A 21,900-nucleotide genomic window follows, 5' to 3' on the forward strand; every position below is an offset into this window, starting at 1 on the left:
TAGTTCCTGTTAAGCACAAAATCACGTATTTAAGCACTCCAGAGAAGTCTGAGACTTTAACCAAGAAGTTAACCCCTGCAGTCTGTCATCCACTCAGGCTTGCTCACGTAGCATCAGACCCCATCTTGCGCCAACACCTCCCTCGCTGCTGTCTGCTGCTACGCAGGGAGGCGCTGGTGTTGATGGCCTTTCAAGGGCGGAATTGGTCACCCTCCCCACAGTTCATCAGCCGTTAGGAATCTGCAGCAGTCTGTCTCAGTCTCAGTGAGGCAGTTGGGATGAGCAGCTGTGGAGGGACGGCCCAGTTCACGGCTTTGATTCACAAGGGGGAAAGCACCCTCACTGCTTCCACTAGATTTCTGCTTCCAGTCCACACAGTGGGAAAGTTCACCACGCCACACAGAATCTAAAGACTAGCGACACTGACAAGCTGTGCCTTCAGGACGAACCTCACAAAAGAAGAGCTCCATCACACAAAAACACTAGTTCCAGAGCCGAGGTGAGGTGAGCTGGCGTTTGCTCCTTCAACACAGCTTCGTACTCCAAACTGACCTTCCTTCCCACCCCAGCGGGGCGGCCACAGAAGATGGCTGAGACCACAAGTGCAGGTTGTACAGGTTTATTTTTCCAATACCACAAGAGACATACAAGAGCAGTGCTTTCCCTGGGCAGCCCCATGGACCAGACCAGTTTCCAACTGTACCCGAGAGTGGCCCCAAAGGTCACAGCAGAAGGAAGAAGAGCATCCAACAGGCTCGGGCCTCCGCTCCCGCTCTTTGGTAAACAGACTCTGCAAGGTGACAACTTGGACTTGGCCAATACTGCATTTAAATCACCCCACACCGCCAACTTCTCACTCATGCTTCAGATGACAAAAAACGCCACATGGATGAAATGGAAAAAAAAAGGCCTTTCAGGTGAAATGAGACTTGCTGAAGTCGTATCAACTTTATACTTCATACAGAAGCACTCTACACAGGGAGACCTAAGTTAAACAAGGAGGACTCTCAACTCTGCACAAGTCGAGGGACAAAAAATAAGGCAGGAAGCAGGGTGAGGGCAGACAACTATGGAGACGCCTATTTGCTGGAAATGTGTCAGGAGAGAGGCAGGTAGCAGGCATCGCTGTTTCTTCCCCAGCCTGCTGTCAAACGTATGTCAAAGGAGCCCTGTGGCCCCAGGAGAGCATGGTCCCAGGTATTGCTGACAGGCGGTGACCCTGGAGCTGGGTCTGGAAGGCCCACATGGGGGCTGCCCAGGGCACTCACCCTTGAATCCAGAAGCACTTAACACTGGTGGTGGTGATTTGTCACATACGGCAGTGAGCAGCCAGTGAAGGCTGGAGGAGGAGAAGAGATGTGAGGAGCAAGACGCGTCTGCTCAGTAGCGTGCGGGCGGGGCTGACCGTGGCTCTGCAGGCTGCAGCCGGTCCACTGGGTGATGCGTGACAGGGCACCGGGCCAGCCTGGCAGAACACAAGTGAATCATTCCACCTTCACGTCAGGCAGCACAGCACGCAGCGGCTCTGACAGAGGCGGAGAGAAGTCAATTACATCACTTTAATGCAATGATGCCGAGAACGTAAAATAAGGGAGAGACGCTTGTGTTCTCTGTACAATACATCCATTTACAGAATTGGCCAGTACTGTGTACAACATATAAATACATGATAAAACATTAGAGGTGCATAGAGCATACTTACAGAAGCCAAAAAGTTCACTTTATACATCCAAGGATAGAGACTTAAAAATATAAAAATAAGAATCACACACTGTTTGGAAATGTAAAATGACTTTTACATACACAGGTGTGTGGAGAGGCCCACTCCCAGAGTCCAAAGTGACGGAGAGGGTATCAAGCAGAGGAATTCACCTGCCAAACGTCTGGACATCTGACTTACAAGGTCTACAGATGGCATTTTAAGAGGAAGGACAACCCTACGCCTGAGCCCACTGTCCAAGCAGGTCTTTTCAAGGTTCCAAAAGCTCCTGTGGGCCAGTAGATTGTACTGAGACAGGCAAGTCCCAAATTTGCTCCAGCAACAGAACCAAAGGTCAAACTGGCTCGTCAACTGGCAGATGACTGAACTGTGACCCTGAGGTCAGCAGGTGCTTTGAGCCCCCTGGTGGGCACTGCTGGGAGTTACTTTAACCCTGTGCTGACTTCTTCCCCATCAACTCTCCAGAGGAGGAGAGACCGCAGGGAGGGCACCAGGCGGCCAGTGGAAGACTGACATTTCTACTCAGTTCGGGTAGGTCAGTTCCCTTGGTAGAGAACACAACCTTCTTGCTTCAGTTTCAAGTCCCTCTGGGGGTCAGGCAGGCTCCCCATCACGCCACACCAGACTCTGTCTGTCTGAGAGCTCAGGCTGGCCGGCCGGCCTTGGGCAGCCCAACAAGTTGCCCTGCAGAAAACCCTTCCAGCAAGACCAGAAGGGTGGAGAAGTGACAGAGGGGCTTTAGCACTATGAACTCTAGGAAGACGCAAGAGTGCTCCTGCCTAGAGAGACAGAGTCCATTATATCAATGATATTCTGTATACAGATTTAAGATCAATCATTACCAAAATACACACACTAAATATACACCTTTTCCCATGGCCGTAATTTATTATCTCACCACAAGGCACAATACACAGAGCTTGGAGGGTCCAATACAGTCATCGTGACAAAATGCACCACAGCCCTGGCACATGATCATGGCTTTCAGGCTGCATGCACACTGCAGCGAGATGCTTTCCACCGTGCTGCTGTCGGTGAACATCTGCAAGGAAAGTGATGCACTGTGGCTCGCACCAAAGTTTGCTTTGTGGCTCAGCTGCACCACACTTCCAGCAAGGCCTTTGGGAAAGGCAGGGGAGCTGGAGGAATAATTAAAGCTGGTGGAACTTAGCTGGAGTTTGGAAAGCTTCCCATAAAATGCCTGTTTGATGTTGAGTTGGGAGGGGATAGAAGAAGGCTCCAGAGGCTGACTGAGCCCTTTCCCAGGCTCTCGGGGTAATTTCCAGAAGGGCAGGTCAAGGACAAAGGGCATCCCTTGCAAGTGATCTACCAGCTCCCGAGGACCAGGCCCAGCCGTGTTTCTGTTCTCTGCAGTCACCTTGAGAGGGCTCCCCGCAAAAGTCTTCTCGCTCTTGATGCTGCCAACAGAGGCAGGCGGTGGCTTTGGAACCCAGTCTTCCCTGGCAGTCTGTTCCCCAATAGACATGGAGTTTTTGCTTGGCCCCAACTTCCTACTAGGAAAACTGGGAGGGTCATCAGCGGGCAGTCCCGCTGGCTCCACAGGCCTGGGGCAATGAAGGGCTGCAACCACATTCCTAGAGCCAAAGAGCTTCTTCCCTTGGCCTCCAGCACTGTTCTGATCACCCAGGGCCTGTCCTGTCTGGTCGGGACCCAAGGAGATCACCTTTGGAGATGAGAAACAAGGGGCTCTCGAGGTAGTGAGATTTCCTAGACTTCTGCCTGGGGCAGCGTCTGAGTTACTGCACCGGGACAGGTCACGGGCTTCCTTCTGATCTTCAAGACTAAAGGGAGAGAACTGCTCTTTGGAATCTACTTCTACTTTCCCAGAGGCAGCTGTCGGATTCGTCACTGGATATAGGGAATCTAAACTTGGGGCTGTCTTGGAATTCTTTTGGGGTGCTCCAGGAGCCTGCGTGGCCTCCAGCCTGGCAAGACCAGTGCTTGCTTCCTGGCACTCAGGTAGAAGGGGCTCCTTCGAAGCTCTTAAAGAATTGGGGCTGCTCCTGCCAACCACGCAACTGTTTTCCCCAGGATCCTGTGAAGATCCCATCCCCAGGGAGCCACCGTAGCTCTGCTCTTTCATAAGCGGGAGTCGTGGGGATTCGGGTTTGCTCCCACTGAGGGCTGGAGGAAGAACTTTCTCTAGGGGCAAGCTGCCCTGCAGCAACTGCATCACGAGTGGGTTAGTGGCCTCGACTGAGGACTCAGGCCTGCCCAGGGACACAGGCCTTGGCTGGTACTCTGTACTGGCTAGCAGCAGGGAGTCTGGGATCTTTTGGGGGACTGCACATACGCGAGACACCCAGCTCTGAGGAGCAACCATCCCGTCTGTCCTTGTAACCGGATTCGGGCCACCGTTCACCTTAGAGAGTGAGGCAGAACAGTCCCAACTGTGTTTCTCATCCTCATCTACCACCAAGGATCTCTTCGTCATGGTGGCTCCACTAGTGTCGGCCTCACTGCTGTCCTCAGAGAAGTGACCTTCAAAGTCTGAGGCTGTGTCTGTGGACTCACTGTGAGGACTCAGTGCTTCAGAGTCTCCATTGATCTTCAGCTTTTCAACTTCTACCTCTTTGCAGTCGCTGCCAGTGCTGTCAACGCACCCTCGAGACAGGACTGTCCACAGTGAAGGAAAATTGTCAGGGGAATCTAGACCCTCCTCAGCTGTTAACCCCCCAGGCAATGCAGGAATGAGGGGAGCACCTTTCTCCCACTCTTCTCCCACCTGCGGCTCAACAGATGGGATGCTTTCTCTGGAGCTGAGTTCAGGCTGTCCCATTGCCTTGTCATTTGACAGGCTGGGCATCCAAGGAGCAGCACCATCGGAGGCAAGAGCCTCAGTTTTCAAGTTTTCTTGTCTAGTAGCACTTTCCCTCACAAGTGGGCATGAGTCACCAAGTCCTAATTCGTCATCAAATTGTCTGTCCTGCAGGCAACCAGCCAATGACGATTCAGGGGTGGAATTGGGGGTCACATTCACAGGATCCTTCATGGTGGGATTACTGTCACCGTCTAGAGCCTGGCCAGTTCCTTCTTCTAATACTACATCCTCCACTAGAGATTGAAGAGGACCATTCTCTGGGGGAACAGTGAGTCCTTGCTCCTCATTATCCCTTTCCCAGGAAGTGGTACCAGACTCATATTCAGTTCTAACGTCTAGATGCAACGTAGGCGGCTCAACTAATCTCTCAGGTGCTGGAGTTTTGGAGGACAGTGGGGGCAAAGCCTGGCATGGCTGGTCCCCAGTGGGAGCAATGGGGAGCTGGGAGGCATCTTCCAGCACGCTTGTGAGGACATCTGGAACCCTCTGTAGCGTGCAGCTCTCCTCCTTTTTGAGAGAAGCCAGGTCCTCTCTCCTGGCTCCAAATACAGCAGTTCCAGCCTGGGTAGGCTCCCCGTTTAGAGGACAAGGCGGCAGTAGTTGTGTTCGCTGTAGATCTGACGCACACTCTCCAGGGGTCCTCGGGTTTCCTCTGGACTTAGGGTGGCCACAGGCCTCACCACCATCACCACTGGTGCTGCCTCTGCCACCTCCCTCATCGGTGGCCCCGCCGCCACCTCCACCCGGGCCACCCCCGCCTCCGATGGCAGTGGTAGCCTCCTCTCGATGGCAGTGGTGGCCTCTCGCCCCTCGGACCTGCAGAGCACGGGCTTTAATGTCCGCGAGGGTCCTGGCACCAGTCCAGCCCCGGCAGGAGGACTCCGCGATGGGGACGATGCGGGGGCATATCTGGTAAGTGGGCTGACCTTTAACCACCCAGGGTGGTTTGATACGTGAAAGTTGAATCTGCAAGAGAAGAATTAGAAAACAGTTTTAATTGGCTGGGTGACCTGACACAGGAACTGAAAAGCTAACTTGGGAGTCTAGTAGCTTAGGGGTTATAGCCTAAAGAATCAAATGATTTTCTTCAAAAACGAAATAATCACGGTAAAATGGCTACCCACAGCACCACACTATTATGAAAAGATTCTGCTCAAGGGCTATGTTATGTGCCACACTTCTAAATTTAATTTCTGGTGGGACTGTGTGAGTCACTACACAAAGAATCTAACACCACCTAATGAAATATTTAAAAACCCCACAGGATTCTGACCTCTGGAGATAATTTCAACAGAGTGAACAAAACAAGTGAGGGAGAAAAGAACTTAAACCCCTGACCATCAAATAAGTCTCAAGAATGGCTCTCTTGAGGAGGGCTCTACACTCCCACATAATTAACACAAGGGCCTGGGGCCTTCTGTCCTCCAAGGGTCTCCACAAATCTCCTGACTCTCAAAGGGAAGCTGGCTCTAGGGCAGCCAGGAATCAAACAGCGTCCTACCCGGATGGGCGGGACTTTGGGCTCCTCTTTGGTGGGCTGTGGCTTTTCGGTGTGAACACTTTCAATTGTGTTACGAAAGGACTGACGATCTTCAAGCCGGGGCTTCTTTTCGGGAAAGGATGCAGAGGCCGCCTGCTCAAAGGATTTCCTCTTCTGATCCTTGGGTTCCTGATCCACAGTCTCCTGAGGCAAACTGGGAATTCTGTCTAGAGACGCAGAGGCATGTGCCAGGTCGTCTGGATTGGTCTGGATCTGGGAAGCCACACTTTCCACTGGGAATTCAGGACTCTCCGGGTTTGGTGCTGCAGAGGATGTGTTTGGCAGGTGGAGACTGCCGACCCCTGCTGAGTCGGTCTTAGCCTCCCCATCCTTGTAGAGAGGGACGTCTGGTGCCACAGGTTGCGTGTCTTGAGCAATCCCTGCTTGTTCTGGCTCTTGTTTTTTGTACAGATTCCTTCTCGCTCTGGTTCGCAGATCTGGCCGAGAGCGTTTCTTGAAATGCCCATCTCGCTGCCGAGTGGCCGGTCCACGCTGTGGCCGTGCTGATTCTCCTGGGACATGCAAGTCGCTCCTGATTTCAGCCTCCTCCTGGCCCACATTTTGCTGCAACGACTCTTCTTTGGTCAAACCCAATCTGCAAACCAAACTCACACCATCAGTTATAGGGCAGAGAGGGCACGTCTGTTTTATTTCTACGAATAAGAAATACACACCCAGATATTAGATATCTCAGAACAAAATAAATCTGCATGGTACATAACAGGGACCAAAGAAAAACCGATGTTAGCTTCCCTGTGAATGGCATTAAGCTAAATGAGCAGAGTCACTGCAATCTCCACATTTCTGTCAAACATATTAGTATGCATGACTTTGAGAACATCTGCCTCTATTCGCTCCCAAAAGCCCAGACCAGGACTCATAGCAGCAAGTGCCTTACTTCTGTCCATAGTAGTCTTCAAAGAATTTTTCTTTCCACTGTTCCACCTTCTTTTCCTTCTCCATTTCCTGTCGTATTCTGACTTGCATCTCATGAGTGAACTCGCCTAGAGAGAAATAAAACTTTTCGAGTGCGTGCATTCAGGATATTAATGTCTGTCTTAGGGAAAACCAAATCTTGCAGTTCTACCATGTCAGGAGTTTTCAAAATACATGTGACTTCAGTGAGTTTGGAAATTTTCTTTTAACCCTCATCATCTTCCTCAAGCTAGCTCCTGTCTCCTCCAGAGGCTCGCTCACATCATGCTCTTACTCAGGACAGAACTAACATGTCTATTATAAGGGAAATTTACTCTTCCTTAGGGTAATCAGTCATTCAACACCAAGCATCACATTGATCAAAAAAGCAAAACAAAAAACAAATAAAAGAACCATTCTTACTCCCTGTGCAGAAAAAAGTTAACATAGCAGGCCTGACCGTTACCCTTAGAAAGGCCTGCTTACAAGGCTGGCCCTTGGCTGACATCCGGGAACTTGGATTTTGGGAGGGTTCACACCTCCCTGACAGGAATGGCTCCCTGGGCCTAAACTGTTTATGCAAACAAGATAGTTCATGGTGAGCACCTGGCTTTTCTTTGGGGAATCTGCAATTTGGGTATGTGCCAGGCAGAGGCTTTCTACATGACCAGCTAACAGTAAAAACCTTGGGCACCACGTCTTTAACGAGCTTCCCCAGGAGACTACATTTCATGTGTGTTGTCACAACTCGTTGTTGGGGGAACTGAGTGCATCCTGTGTGACTCCACTGGGAGAGGACGTTGGAAGCTTGCTCCTGGCTTCCCTGGACTTCACCCCAGGCATCTTTTCCCTTTGCTGATTTTGCTCTGTATTCTTTTGCTGTAATAAATTATAGTCATGAGTATGACTACTTGCTGAGTCCTGTGAGTCCTCCTAGGGAATCACTGAACCTGGAGGGGGTCTTGGGGCCCTCCCAATATACTCCCCATGTAGCTTCCCCACAAAATTAAATTAAGAGAAGCTAATAACCACTCCAAGTAGCAATCTCTAAAAAGACAGAGCACCTGGTGGAATTTAACATCAAGGCAACGGCGCACTCCACCCATGCAGACAACGCCACGATTACTGGAAAGAATAGGAGTGTCTAGCGTTAATGATGAACAGGTGATTCACATGGATACATACACACAAAACAGTGCAAGCCCAAAAGCTCTGTACCTTCCTTAGAGCTACAGAGCACACTAACACCCAGCACATTAATTAGCACTAGAGAAGAGCCTGCCTTATACTAAATATCCCTTGAAAAAAAGAAAGAGATTGGTGAAAAATGAGCATTTGGGTTTTAAATACCAGGAGACGAGCAACGCCACACGTGGCAGGCATCTCTCAAGCCGTCGGAGATGAGAACGTCTACTCACCATCAGCCAGGCGTTCCCGCCAGCTCTGAGCCGCATGGGTGAAAAACTCGTTATTCAGTGCACTGCTGCTGAGACGCAGAAGGCCATCTGTCCCCACCTGGAAGGACCAAAGCGAAAAATCGAATAGAGAAACTTAGAAGGAGAACAGAAGCCCGCCCCGGAGAAGCAAAGAAGAGGCTCCCCATCTGCACCTGTCTGTCCACTTCAGGCAGGAGGAAGAGGAGCTGCTGTTGGAAGTGGGATGGCAGGGCATGGAAGGTCCGAGAGTTTATCAGAGCCCGGAGGTTGGTGTTGACGAGAATGGACCCAGGCGTCTCAAAATCTATCTCTTCCCCTCTGTTGCGCTTCATTTGACCTGTGATTTTTGAAGCGGGAAGAAGCAAGGTACATTTCTGGCTTCTTAAAGCAAAAAGGCAAATGCTAACTGAGGGAAAAACTTTGGTGGCAGCATCCAAGCTACCCAGAACTCATCTGCACACCATCTGCTCAATCATCCAGTCCACCCTAACCTAAATGTTGCAATTATTCTTTCCAGGTTACTGTCATTGTCATCAAACCTAAGAGAACACTTGGGCTTGGATTCTCTCAGACAAGACTCTGTACCATGCTGTGTCACAGCCTGAGGAGGACACTCTTCCCAAAGAAACCGCAGGGGCAGGCTCCGAGCTTCCCTCCGAAGCTGGAGGACAGGCTCTACAAAGCCAACTGGAAAAGTGATGCAAGTTATCTAAAACCAAATCTAGTTAGTGTACTATAGAAGAATCTACAGAAGCCTTCTGTGAATGGGCTGAAGAGGTATGATCTCCACACAGAAAGGTACTAAGGCGTTGTTTAAAGCCCACGGAAATGTCAATACCTCTCACAGAAGCCTCCGCAAATGTTCCTTTTATTTGAACAATCACTAAGAACAGAGACCCGTGAGACCTTAGAGCGAGCATTGCTGATGAATTAGAAAAGCAGCAAGACAGAAAACCTAGTTCCCACTTGGGCAATGGTTTATTCTCATTTTCAGAAGTCAAGGCTAGTCTTCTTAATGGTTTCATGTGGCCCATCGACAAATAACCAGCATGTGGGCTTTGAGAAACAAATCCTGAAGTAGCAAACAGCATACTAGCCCTGCAAGTAGCCCTACGGGGGGGGGGGGGGGGGGGGTACACACTACTGAATTTGTTTGCATCCCCCAAATTCAACACAGGCTTCCACTCAACATACTGACCAGGCGTCTGACAGAGACTACAGATGTTGAGAACAGATGTGGCAGGATGCTACCAAAAGAAAGAAAACGGACGCTGGAATTCTTCATTGAGAAGCCCAGAAGTAATTTTCACTCACTCGGAACACTTACTAAGTAGTACCAAGGCGGGCATAGGCTAGGCCCTTACAGGGACATACAAGGAGCAGTGGGGCACCATCTCTGCCCACAAGTTCTCTCAAGTCTAGCAGAGAAGCTCTGTTATGTGAGAGAACCAAAATACAAGGTAAAAGCAAACCAAAAATAGAGGGCCACCCAAGAAGTAAAAATAAACTGGTAAAGGAAGTGGAGTAGAAGACATCATCTTCTCACTAGGCCTGCAGGGGCCCCCTTTACAGGCAGAGAAATGAGTGCCAAGCCACTCACCTGTGGCCGGCTTCCGGAAGCCTCTCAGGAGCGGGGCAGGGTCCCGGGCGACCTCGGCCTGGCCACGAATAGCAGCGCTGCCCAGGGCCAGAGAGCCGCTGCTGCTGCTGGACGGGCTGCCACTCTCGCCATCGGCGTGGCGGCCCGAGAACCCTGAAGGTACAGCATTCCACTGGTCAAAAGTATCACATGCCGCGCCCACGGCTCTCAGACCAGCTTACTTCTCCCAGCTCTCCCTGAGATGCTGCCAGCAATCCCGGGTGCTTCCACGGCCCAGCCCTGGGCTGTCAGAGATCACCACCTCATGGTCTGGCTTTAAAATATCATGCAAGAACGCCAAACTGCCATCTTAGCTTGTATAGCACTGCACGTTTTACAAAGCACCTGCACACTCCTTCATCAGACCCTCACAACCGCCCTGTGAGGCAAAGGGGAGGGTGTCCAGCAGAGCCCAGCACTGCAACCTAGGTCAGGTCTCACCACCACAGCGTGCTGCCTGCCAGAGAGGGTCTCCTGCCTCTACTGGCATTGCCCTACCTAGGTCAGAAACCGTTGCCAGAGGAAGGCAGGCCCAGGACCTGAGGAAGGAGCACCACAGTCGCGTGTTTACACATACCTGATGCAGATTCCACGTGGGCCCCGTTTACCTTCAGAGGAGTCAGGACAACTCGAGGCAGCATCACCCCGGTCTTTTTCTTTTGCTTGTTTGTCTATATTCCCAGAGGGAATACAAAAAGAGCCTGAGTCATCTGCAGGGCCACAACAGCAGTCCCCCTCGACCATGTCACCACCCACTGTCTTATAAAACACAGTTGGTGTCGGCGCAGGCAGGTAATGCCGACAGCAGCACTGACTGATGTTACTGAGCCAGGTGCCGGCCACTGTGCCAGGCATCACCCCAAGCTGCAAAAAATGCATCGCTATCCCCATTTTACAGATAAAGGGTTTGCCCAAGTCCTACAGCTAGTGAGTGGCAGAGGCTTAATTCAAACTGCTGACTCCCAAGCTTGTGTTCTCCCTGCTCTGCACTGTGCTCTACTTCTCCCTGGATGTTCCAGTGTTTACTGTGTTAAGAATGAACAAAATTATCCAGCATAGTAAAAAGAAAAAACAAATCATTGTGCTCTCAGATCCACTACCCACCTTTCCTACAGCCCACTTTTAAATGGTACTAACAGGTGGAGACTAAACTGATTTTCTCCACTCTTCAAACATACTCACAGTTAACTGCAGGAGGAAGAAGCCTGCCTTGCACCTGGCCTCACTTATCCCCCCAGCCTAGGGACCAACTCTCCTCCCTTACCTGTGAGGAAGCTCTGTAGCTGTCCCTGGGATTGGAAAGAGGCCGACTCTGAGATTCTGTAGAACACGAGGCATTCGAAGATGTTTCATCAAGAGAAACTGGAAGAGACGGAAATAAAAGTTAGTCCCTAGCAACTGCTTGTGGCTCTTTGCCCATCTTGTTAAGGGTACTTACCATCATTTTCACCACTCACAGTGCTGGCTTCATTAGACCCACAGCTCTCCACATCAGCTGTGTCCTCTGGCTCCTCTCCCTCCACTGCAGCTGGATTGCGAGACCACTGTAGGGCATCCTTCTGTGACAGCAAGGCACAACTCAGGTGAGCAAAACCCTACAAATCCTACAAGCACAGCAGTCATTCCTAAATGTGTATTGCTTTTGAAGAAGAGCGATTTAGAATTCTGATAAGTTCCTATCCCTTTCTAACTGACCTCTTTCTCAGCAAGTTCTTTTCATACATACATCAAGAAAGTTAGATATAATTTTGCGGGGCCAGCCTGGTGGTGTAGTGGTTAAGTTAGTGCCCTCCGCTTCGGTGGCCTAGGGTTCGCAGGTTTGGATCCTGGGCACGGACCTACACACCGCTCATCAAGCCATGCTGTGGCAGCATCCCACATATAAAAGTAGAGGCAGACGGGCACGGATGTTGGCCCAGGGCCAATCTTCCTCAGCAAAAAAGAGGAGAATTGGTAAACAGACATTAGCTCAGGGCTAATATTCCTCACCAAAAAAAAAAAAAAAAGATATGATTTTGCTTTCAGTCATTAAACATTTATGGGGTGCCTCCTGTAAGTCATACCATGCTAGTTCCTGGGGCGAGGGTCAGGTATGAGGAGGGGAAAGCAGGGCCCTGCCCTCAAGGAGCTCAATTGAGTAGGGGAGAAAATTAAATCTGTTACAGTACAAAAAAGTGACAGAGGTATAGAGAGAGAGCTGTGGCAGCCTGGAAGAGGGGGCATCTAACTCACTGGGTTGGAGGAAAGAGAGCATGGAGGTACACAAAGTGAATAAAGATCAGGGAGGTAAACCTTCCAAGGAGATGCTTGCTTGAGCTGAGTTTTAAAAGTTAGCTAGTAGGCAGATGGGCTGCAGTGGGGAGACAGAAGGGAGTTCTATATGATGGGATGAGCAAATGTGGAAGAATACTCCAAGCTCAAGGAAACTGTAGATTTTAGTAGGAGTGTGGGGAACTGGATATGTGAGGAAGCTAGAGAGATAGCAAGAGGGCAGAAGACAATCATGACAATGTGCTAAGGGATTAAGATACTGATTGTTTCGGAGTCTCTGAAGGATATTAATCAGGGGAACGATCTGAGTTTTAGGAATTTCATTCTGTTAACCACGGGACGCAGGAAGAAGAGAGAGACTGTGGAAGAAGTCCAGTGAAACTGATGAAGATCTAAATGAAAATGAGACAGTGGAAAAAAGGCTGCAGTATAGAGGAGAGTTCCTCCCCAAAATTCATTTCCTAACAAACGCTTCTTCCAACAGGCTCTGCCGTAGAGTCTCAGAATTAAACTCTACCCATCCCCAAGAAAAAAAGGAGCCACCTCACACCTCAAAACTAGGAGTATGAATGACTATCAGGGGTTGGAGAGAGGAGGAGCAGAGATAAATTGGGGCAAGGACGTCTTCTTTGAATAAAAGTGTGTGAAGAAGAGTCAGTAAAATCATGATTCTCCTTCTTACAAAAATACCAGAAATTTATAAGGGAAATCCACAAAATTCTAACTCATCAATTTGAGGTCCCTTGATCTACTATATTAAATATTTATCAATTTATTTTCATTAATTTAAGCCAAAATCATGCTGACTCTAATAAACAAGAAAATGGCTTTTTAGACCTTTATCTCTTCCCTACAAGCTGTAAATGCTCCTCAGAATCAAAAGCTAAAGAATATTTTTAGTATTAATATGCAATTATGCTTATTCGCTGCCCCATTCTTGGAATGATGCAAGAAATTTATTCTCTGAATCGCACAGGCAAACTAAAATACTCATTAATGAATAGGAGGTCTATTACATTGGCAAAACTGACCCCAAAACTCCAGTGCTGCAAGAGTGTGGGAAAATCACGTATACACTGTCAGTGAGAGTGAAAATGGTGCCAAAAGGTTCATCCACTGCCAGCAGTAAACTGTAAGCAAAAATCTAAAAAATGTATATACCTTTTAACCCAACATTTCTAAGACTTACACAGGACATGAAAAGCATTAATCCTCAAAAAGGAGAAAATCAATCCATTGAACTACATTAAAATTAAGATCCTCTGTTCAGCAAAAGACACCATCAATGGATTAAAAAGGGCAAGCTACCTAGCAAGCTGGACAAGACATTTACAATTCATATAACCAATAAAAGAATTTGTCTCTAGACTACGTAAGTCAATAAGAAAAAGGCAACCCAAGAGAAAAACAGGCAAAAGACATGAATCAGGCACTGCACCAAAGAGGGTATCTATTCATATAACCAATAAAAGAATTTGTCTCTAGACTACGTAAGTCAATAAGAAAAAGGCAACCCAAGAGAAAAACAGGCAAAAGACATGAATCAGGCACTGCACCAAAGAGGGTATCTAAATGGCTAACATATCACACAAAAAGGTATTTAACCTCACTAACAATAAGGAAGACACAAAATAATGCAAATTAAAACCATGATGAGATATCACCACATTTATAAGAATGGCTAAAATTGAAGTTTAACAATACCAAGTAGTGCTGATGAGGATGTGGAACAGTTACACTGAAAATGGATCCAATCATTTGAGACTATAGTTTGGTGCAGTTGAAGGTACAAACATCCTATGACCAGCGATGTCAGTCCTGGGTTTGGATTTCCTAGAGAAATACATGCATCTACACATCAGGAAGCACATCCAGACATTCACAGCAGCGTCATTTGTAACCTGGGCTATAAACAACCAAAGTGCCCATGATCAGTAGAATGAATACATGGTAGTGTATTCAATAAATGGATATTGTACAATAATAATAAATGAATGAACTACAGCTACTCACAAAAATATGGATGATTCCTAAAAACAAAATGTTGAATGACAAAAGCCAGACACAAAAGAATGCATACTGTATTGATTCCATGTGTAAAAAGTTCAAAAACAGGCAAAACTAAACTACAGTGTTGGGGATGCAAACACAGGTGGGAAACAATGAAGAAAAGCAAAAAATAACTTCCATAAAGTCAGGATAGTAGTTACCTTTAGAGGAAGGAAGGGGGTTGTGATTGGGAAGGGGCAAGTGGGCGCTTCTGGCTGCTGGCCATGTTCAATGTCTTGATCTGAGTGGCAGTTACAAGTGTGTTTATCTTATAATAATTCATTAAGCTGACCATTTGTGTTCTATGCATTTTACTGTTTCATATTCCTATGATAAAAAAGTTTAAAAACAAAAAACAATTATGATATTTCTATCAAGGAACACTGCCATGGCCAGCCATTTGAAATAAAGCTGTAGAATATTTCATGACAAGAGAAATGATGATGATGCAGTAAGTGAATCAAGCATTTAAAGTCATACAGTATGATTCCATCACCTGTTTTAAAAAATAAAAATTGTGTGAACATGTTTGCACAAAGGAAGAACGAAAGATTCCCTAAGGTGTTAGCCATCACCACCTCTAGGTAATGGAGTTGTGAGTACTTTACTTTCTTTTTGACTTGGGGTATTTTCTACAATTAATGTGTATGTTTTTGTAATCAAGAAATAACATTTAGAAAGAAAAATTAGGATGCCAAATGCTTCACCAACAGCTAAGTCAAATTTCCTTCCTCTAGGTCCTAGAGTCTAGGGAAAACCTAGTCCTGATTACAAATCTCATTAATTAAACAAATACCGCCCACTTGTTTGGAATTCAAACAACTATCCAAAGTTTCCAAAGCCACACATTTTCTGTAAAAAGCAAACAGGAAAACAAAACTTTTAAAAATGAAAGCAAGATTTGCAATTCTAATTCTGCGTTTTGAAAGATCGTTAATATTCTTTCCATATAAATTCTATTTGTTTGATATCATTAACCTTCCAAACATTAACGCTAGAAGTCTGACAAAAATGAAATGGGCTACTGAAAATTACAGGCACCAGAAAATATGTCCTAGGACTCAATAATTTTTTTGCAAGGATATTTTCCATCAAGAGGCTTTGAAAGAAAAAAATTAAGAGGTAATGGGTGATCCTTCACTGAAACCCGAATATAAAAAACGCTGTAAAAGACAAGATTAGGATATCTGAATGTAAACTGCGTAAGTAGATGGAAACGTTGCATTAATGTTAAATTTCCTCAGTGTGATAACTGTATTGTGCTTATGCAGGAGAAGGCCCTTGGATCAATATATACCCCCTGTGTCCTTTCCCCTATTTTTTTAAATTGAGGTATAATTTACACAGGGTGAAATGCACAGATCTTAAGTAAACCATCTGATGAGTTTTGACAAATGTATAAAGATACAGAACATGTCCAACACCCCTAAAAGTTTCCTTGTGGCCCTTCCTGGTCAATCCCCACTGTACACTTGCCCCTCCTACCCCAGTGATTCAATGGTTGTTCTGATTTCTCACCAAAAATCAGTTTTGCCTGTTCTTGGTCTTCATATAAATGGAATCATGTACTCTTTTGCGTCTGGTTCCTTTCTCTCGGTCTAATGTTGATGAGATTCATCTGTGTTGTTACATGCATCAGGAGTTCATTATTTGTTATTACAGAATAGTAGTCATATACAATCATTTGTTTATCTATTCCCCTGTCAAAGGACATTTGGGTTATTTCCAGATTTTGGCTATTATGAATAAAGCTACTCTGAACATTCTTGTACACAACTTTTTATGGGCGTGTTTTCATTTCTGGTGGGTAAACATTTAGGAGTAGAATTGCTGTGTATAGGATGGATGAATGTTTACCTTTACTAAAAAAAAAAAAAAAAAAAAAAAAAACCTGCCAAACATTTTCACAGAGTTACACACCCAACAGCACTGTATGAGAGTTCCAGTTGCTCCACATCCTCACCAAAATTTCGTGTTGTCAGTCTTCTTTTAGCCATTCTACTGCGAGTGCAGTGGTACCTCATTGTGATTTTAATTTTCATTTTCCTGATGACTAAAGATATCATGCACTTTTTAAGGTGCATTTTCATATCTTTCTTTTTGAAGTATCTATTTAAATCTTTTGCTCATTTTTTAATGGAATTATTTGTCTTTTTTTATTACAGCTGTAGGAATTCTTTATTCTAGGATGCTTTTTAACATTGATCATGGGCATGGATTACTTTTACAAACAAATACATTTTAAACACTTTTATTTGAAAATAATTTCAAATTTACAGAAAACCTGCAAGAGTAAAAACAGTACAAAGAATACTTGCCATATACTTTTTACCCATATTCACCTATTAACACAAACAAATGTTTTAAAAATACATTACGTATATTAGTTTGACAAGGCAACTGGAAAAGAGGCTAGTGATGAAGAAAAAGCAACCAGCATTAATAAACAAACCTAAATAAAATATTTTCCCATAAGTCAGACATTTTAAAAAGTAAAAGGCTCTGTGAGGGGCAGCCCGGTGGCACAAGTGTTTAAGTGCACGTGCTCTGCTTTGGTGGCCTGGGGTTCACGGGTTCAGATCCTGGGCGTGCACCAACACACCGCTTGTCAGGCCATGCTGTGAAGGCCTCCCATATAAAGTGGAGGAAGATGGACACGGATGTTAGCTCAGGGCCAATCTTCCTCAGCAGAAAAAAAAAAAAGAGGAAGATTGGCATCAGATGTTAGCTCAGGGCTGATATTCCTCACAAAAAAAAAAAAAAGAAGAAGAGAGATGGCAAACCAAGTCCTACTCACCAGCCAGTGTTTTAAATAAAGTTTAAAAATAAAATAAAAGGCACTGTGAATATAACAGCACCAAATATGAATAAAATGGAATGCTAAAATTCAAACTGATGAAGTTTAAACTGCCCAAGATTAGGTTCTCAACTAAAAAAAGATAAGCAAATCTCAGGTATGCCTTTCCTTTCTTGATGGGTCTGATAAACCTTTTCTGAACAAGAAATGAGTACCGTCTCTTAGGGAAGGCTGATCTGAGAGCTGTTTAATATAAGTTATTAAAAACAGAACATACCAACCATCCAACAGCATACTAGAGTTCCTAACCAATGCATAATAAAAGAAACAAAACAAGAAGGGATTAGAAGAGACAAGAGTTTAATAATTTCCAGATAGTGTAATTATCTACATTGAGGATCCAAGAGATTCAGACCTAGCAAGAAATTCAGGGAGATTGTGAAATTCAACATAACATTAAAAACTCAAGTGAGTGGGCCGGCCTAGTGGTGTAGTGGTTAAGGTCGCACGCTCCGCTTCAGCGGCCCAGGGTTTGCAGGTTCAGATCCCAGGCACAGACCTACGCACCACTTATCAGGCCATGCTGTGGCAGGCGTCCCACATATAAAGTAGAGGAAGATGGGCATGGATGCTAGCCCAGGGCCAATCTTCCCCAGCAAAAAGAGGAGGATTGGCAACAGATGTTAACTCAGGGCTAATCTTCCTCACCAAAAAAAACACCTCAAGTGATCCTAACATCAGCAATAACATCACCAATTAGAAAATGTAATTTTTAACAACAAAGAACATAAGTTACTCAGGGATAAATTTCACAAAAGAAATATAATCATTTTATGAAGAAAACAAAACTTCATCGAGAAAAGTTTAAAACCTAAATAAATGGAGAGCTACACCACCTTCTTGATTAAGAAGACTCAACACTGTAAAAATGTCAATTCTCCCCAAACTGATTTGTAGACTCAATGGAATTCCAATAAAACCGCTCAATAGGATTTTTTTGTAGAAATTGACTCTACATGGAAAAGCAAAGGGCCACAAATAGCCAAGACCCTCTTGAAGAAGAACAAGACGGGAGGACTTGCCTTTTTATAAAGCTCTAGTAATTAAGTGAGTCGATTAGCAGTTGCTAAGGGATAGAGGAAGAAAGAATAGATAAAGACTGCTAAAGAATGGGGTTTCTTTTGGAGGTGATGAAATGTTCTGAAATTAGATAATGGTGATGGCTGTGTAACTTTATGAATATACTAAAAGCTACTGAATTGTACACTTTAAATGGGTGAACTGTATGGTCTGTGAGTTATATCTCAATAAAACTGGATAAAAAACGGCCTGCTAAATTTAACTGACAGTTCTGAAAACATGAATGAATGTAATCAAAATTTGTAAAAACTACATAGAAAACATTAATATGCACAGAAAGTTTATGGATCCAAAGTTAAAATTCATCTTCAGACAATGGAGGCTAAAATGGTCTGTTAATGATGTTTTAACTTTGTTATGCGAATCCCAAAGAAGAATTAAAAGTAGTAAAACAATCTCTGTGTGTGCTTAAGAAAAGGCTTTATCATTTTTTGAAATACTTAATGTAAAAAAAAAATATTCTATTGAATTTGAAACCCATTTGCATTATCACAAGGAATTTCAATATCACAGCTGTCAAAGAAAGAAAAAGAAGAGCTGTTATTTAAAAAATGAACATACTCTTGGAATACAGTTTAAAAAGAAGAAATTATCTCAGTTCTCATTAATGACAAAAAAGGAGTTTCCATCAACCAGAAATAAAACAAAATTCTCATCTGTGATGTGCCACCCACATCTGCAAACCAAGTTTCTGGGTGACCACAGGCCCCCTCCTCTGAAACCCCTGGGGTTTTAGAATTTTCGAATTCTTGAATTTTAGATGTGTTTTAGAATTTTCGTATTCTGGAATTTTAGAATAATATAATGCACATAGTTTTAATATATCATATATTAACCCATAATCAAATGCACTAGTATTTGTTGAAATAACACATACGTACAGACCAAGAGAAATAAACAGGTTTAAAATAGCCTTGCCAGTAGATCAGAGTTTTGCCACCAACTGAGTTTAGACAGGTCACGTCTTACTGCCAAATGAGTTACGAAAAAAATTTTCCAGTTCTCAAAATATTTTGGATTTCAGAATTGTTAATAAGGGATAATGGATCATAAAAAAGCACGTTTCTCAATAAAATTTTTGAAAAGATTTGGAAGTTTTATAATTCTACTTTTCTCATCATAGGTATAAACTGTAAAGAAAATTTAATGAAATGTGTTCATCAAGCCCCATAGAGAGCCTCCAAATCACCTCCACTTTATCCATTAAAAGGTAAGGAAGTAGTCCCCTAGAAAAATTCTCATGCATTTGCACATGGCGACTACAAAAGTAAAAGGATGGTTATCGCAGCAGCATCTGTAATAGTGAGAAATAGAAAAATAGCGAGAAACGAGAAAAACAGTGAAAAACCTAAATGTCCCCATTAGGGGACTGGATAAATAAAAATGAGGTATATTGATAAGATACACTCTTAAACAGTAGTTAAAAGGAATAAAAATACATCTATACAAACAAACCACACATTTTTCATGAATACATATGAATAGGAAGGACGCACATTAATAAATTAAAGACAGTGGTTCCTATTGGGAAGAAACAAGAGCCACAGGCCTGGGTGGCAGGTGGGGGTCATAGGGGCAGGGTTTGGCACGAAAGTCAAGGGTATTTCTCACTTTCCTCTCACAAAGGCTTGAGCTTCCATTTAAACATGGCAAAATGAACACAGTTTTTTGCATCCTCCTGAAGCCTCATCAGAATGGCTACAAGGGAATACTAAGGTATAAATGCACAAACAGAAAGGGGGAAGAAAAGGCAGCAGATGAGAGATGTCAACAGAATTCTAGAAGATGAATATCAGGAAGACAAGAAGTAACTGACTCAGCAGGGGGGAAAAAAAACTGAAGTTTAAGGCGGTAGAGGGAAAAGCCACAAAAAGCCAGCCAGTTTGTAACGCAAAGCCCTCGAGGGGGCAGAGATTAAGAGGTACAAGGAACCACTGCAGACAGAGGTGAGGCATGGGAATGAAACAGAAGAACTGGTTGAAAGTCTGAACAAGAAGTTAGACCTCTTAGTCCCCTCCTCTCTGTGCCCAAACAGACTAGCAATACCCATCTCCAGGTCCAGAAGAAACTGAAGATTTATATTTCGGCTGGACTGAACCAGAGGTTCTGGAATAGAAGACACCAGCTCAAGGAGTGGGGAGTGAGTGAGGTGCCACACTCTAAACCAGAGCTGTCAAAGACCATGTACAAATGGTGACACCACCAGCTCCCCTCCCCAACTTGGTTCCCAAAGCTCTGCCAACAGTGGCAGCCCTACACCCCAACCCAGCCTCCTCTTGGCTAGCTGGCAAGAGATGAGAGGATTTCTCCTCCTGGAAAAAGTGACCAGGCTAAAAGAAAACCTTCAGGTACAGATAACTGGGGGATTCCAAAAAAGCACGTGGGTCCCCACACTCTCTATCACAGCCAACAAAGAGAACCCACTAGCACAGAATCAGCCAGTTCTCTCACTGTGAATGACCTATCCGGGACCACCAGATATTTGAGTACAACTGTTATATGAAGAATAGCAACCAAAATAAACAAACAAAAGGAGGAACTGAAAGGAAACAGAGACAAGGAAGATGATTTCACAGTAACTGTTCTCAAAGAGATAGTCCAAAAACAAGTACAGAATGCTATTTTGTAAAAAATAAAACAAAGGAACATCAGAAAACATGAGCCATCTCCTAGAAATTAAAAATGAGATACAAAAAAAAAAAAAATCAGCAAAAACAACAAATAAGTTATTTCCCAGTGAACTGCCTCAAAAGAAAAAGAAAATAGGCTGCCTCAAGAAAGTCCCACATCCAACAAATAGAAGTTCCACAGAGGGGAAACAGAAAAAGACAGAAATACAAGAAGTTTTCCCAAAATAAAAAGACTTGAGTTTCCAGGTTTATATAAGGCAAAATGCCCCACACAATGAATGAAAAAAGACCCATTCCACAGCACCACATCATGAACTTTCAGCATACAGAATTGAAAAAGAAATCCTAAAATCTTCCAGTCAGAGAGAACATATCACATACAAAGGAATCAGAAAGGCATCATGCTTCTCAAGAATAGTTTTGGAGAATATAATAGAATAACATCTTCTGGAATTCTGAGTCAAACCAATAATCCAGTATGGAACACAGAATAAAGACATGTAAGGTCTCAAATAATTTACATCCTATGCACCTGTTCTCAGGAAGCAACTGGAGAATGTGTTACATAAATAAATAACAACAACAAATACAAAAAAACGAGATCCACATGAGATCTAGGAACGAGAGGAGATAACACAGAAGAAAAGTAAAGAGAATTCTCAAGGTGAAGATGAAGGGAAGTCCCAGGAAAATAGCTATATGCATGTCAAACAGGGTAACCAACTTGCCCCAGTTTGCCTGGGACTTTCCTGTTTTCTGTGCCCCAGAAATTCCTCAGTCTGGGGCAAACCAGGACGGTTTGCCACTCTCCAAAGAGTCCATACTGGGAATAGGAGAAAGGACGGCTCCAGGACCAACTTTCAGAAAGAAGAATGAGGGGCGGCCCCGTGGCTTAGCGGTTAAGTGCATGCGCTCCGCTGC

The 21,900-nt window shown here is 44.7% G+C and overlaps 1 protein-coding gene across 3 annotated transcripts in view; it reads right to left on the minus strand.

Annotated features, from left to right (window-relative positions):
- Positions 1–603: 603 nt before the first annotated feature.
- The window catches only part of ASXL1 (ASXL transcriptional regulator 1), a 70,081-nt gene continuing 48,784 nt past the window's right edge, over positions 604–21,900 (minus strand). For 2 of the 3 annotated variants that reach the window (XM_014796808.2, XM_087445424.1), the window contains exons 4-12: positions 11,531–11,651; positions 11,357–11,454; positions 10,670–10,763; positions 10,054–10,206; positions 8,627–8,790; positions 8,436–8,532; positions 7,001–7,106; positions 6,064–6,697; positions 604–5,528 (exon numbers count right to left, since the gene is read on the minus strand). In XM_014796808.2, the coding sequence (XP_014652294.1) occupies positions 2,610–5,528; positions 6,064–6,697; positions 7,001–7,106; positions 8,436–8,532; positions 8,627–8,790; positions 10,054–10,206; positions 10,670–10,763; positions 11,357–11,454; positions 11,531–11,651 (4,386 nt within the window). In that variant the 3' untranslated portion in view covers positions 604–2,609. The remainder of the gene's footprint in view (positions 5,529–6,063; positions 6,698–7,000; positions 7,107–8,435; positions 8,533–8,626; positions 8,791–10,053; positions 10,207–10,669; positions 10,764–11,356; positions 11,455–11,530; positions 11,652–21,900) is intronic. The other variant, XM_087445425.1, reaches the window with a different exon arrangement.

Source organism: Ceratotherium simum, chromosome 21, assembly GCF_057802395.1.
Source record: "Ceratotherium simum simum isolate JZ-2026a chromosome 21, ASM5780239v1, whole genome shotgun sequence".
Taxonomy (NCBI): Eukaryota; Metazoa; Chordata; class Mammalia; order Perissodactyla; family Rhinocerotidae; genus Ceratotherium; species Ceratotherium simum.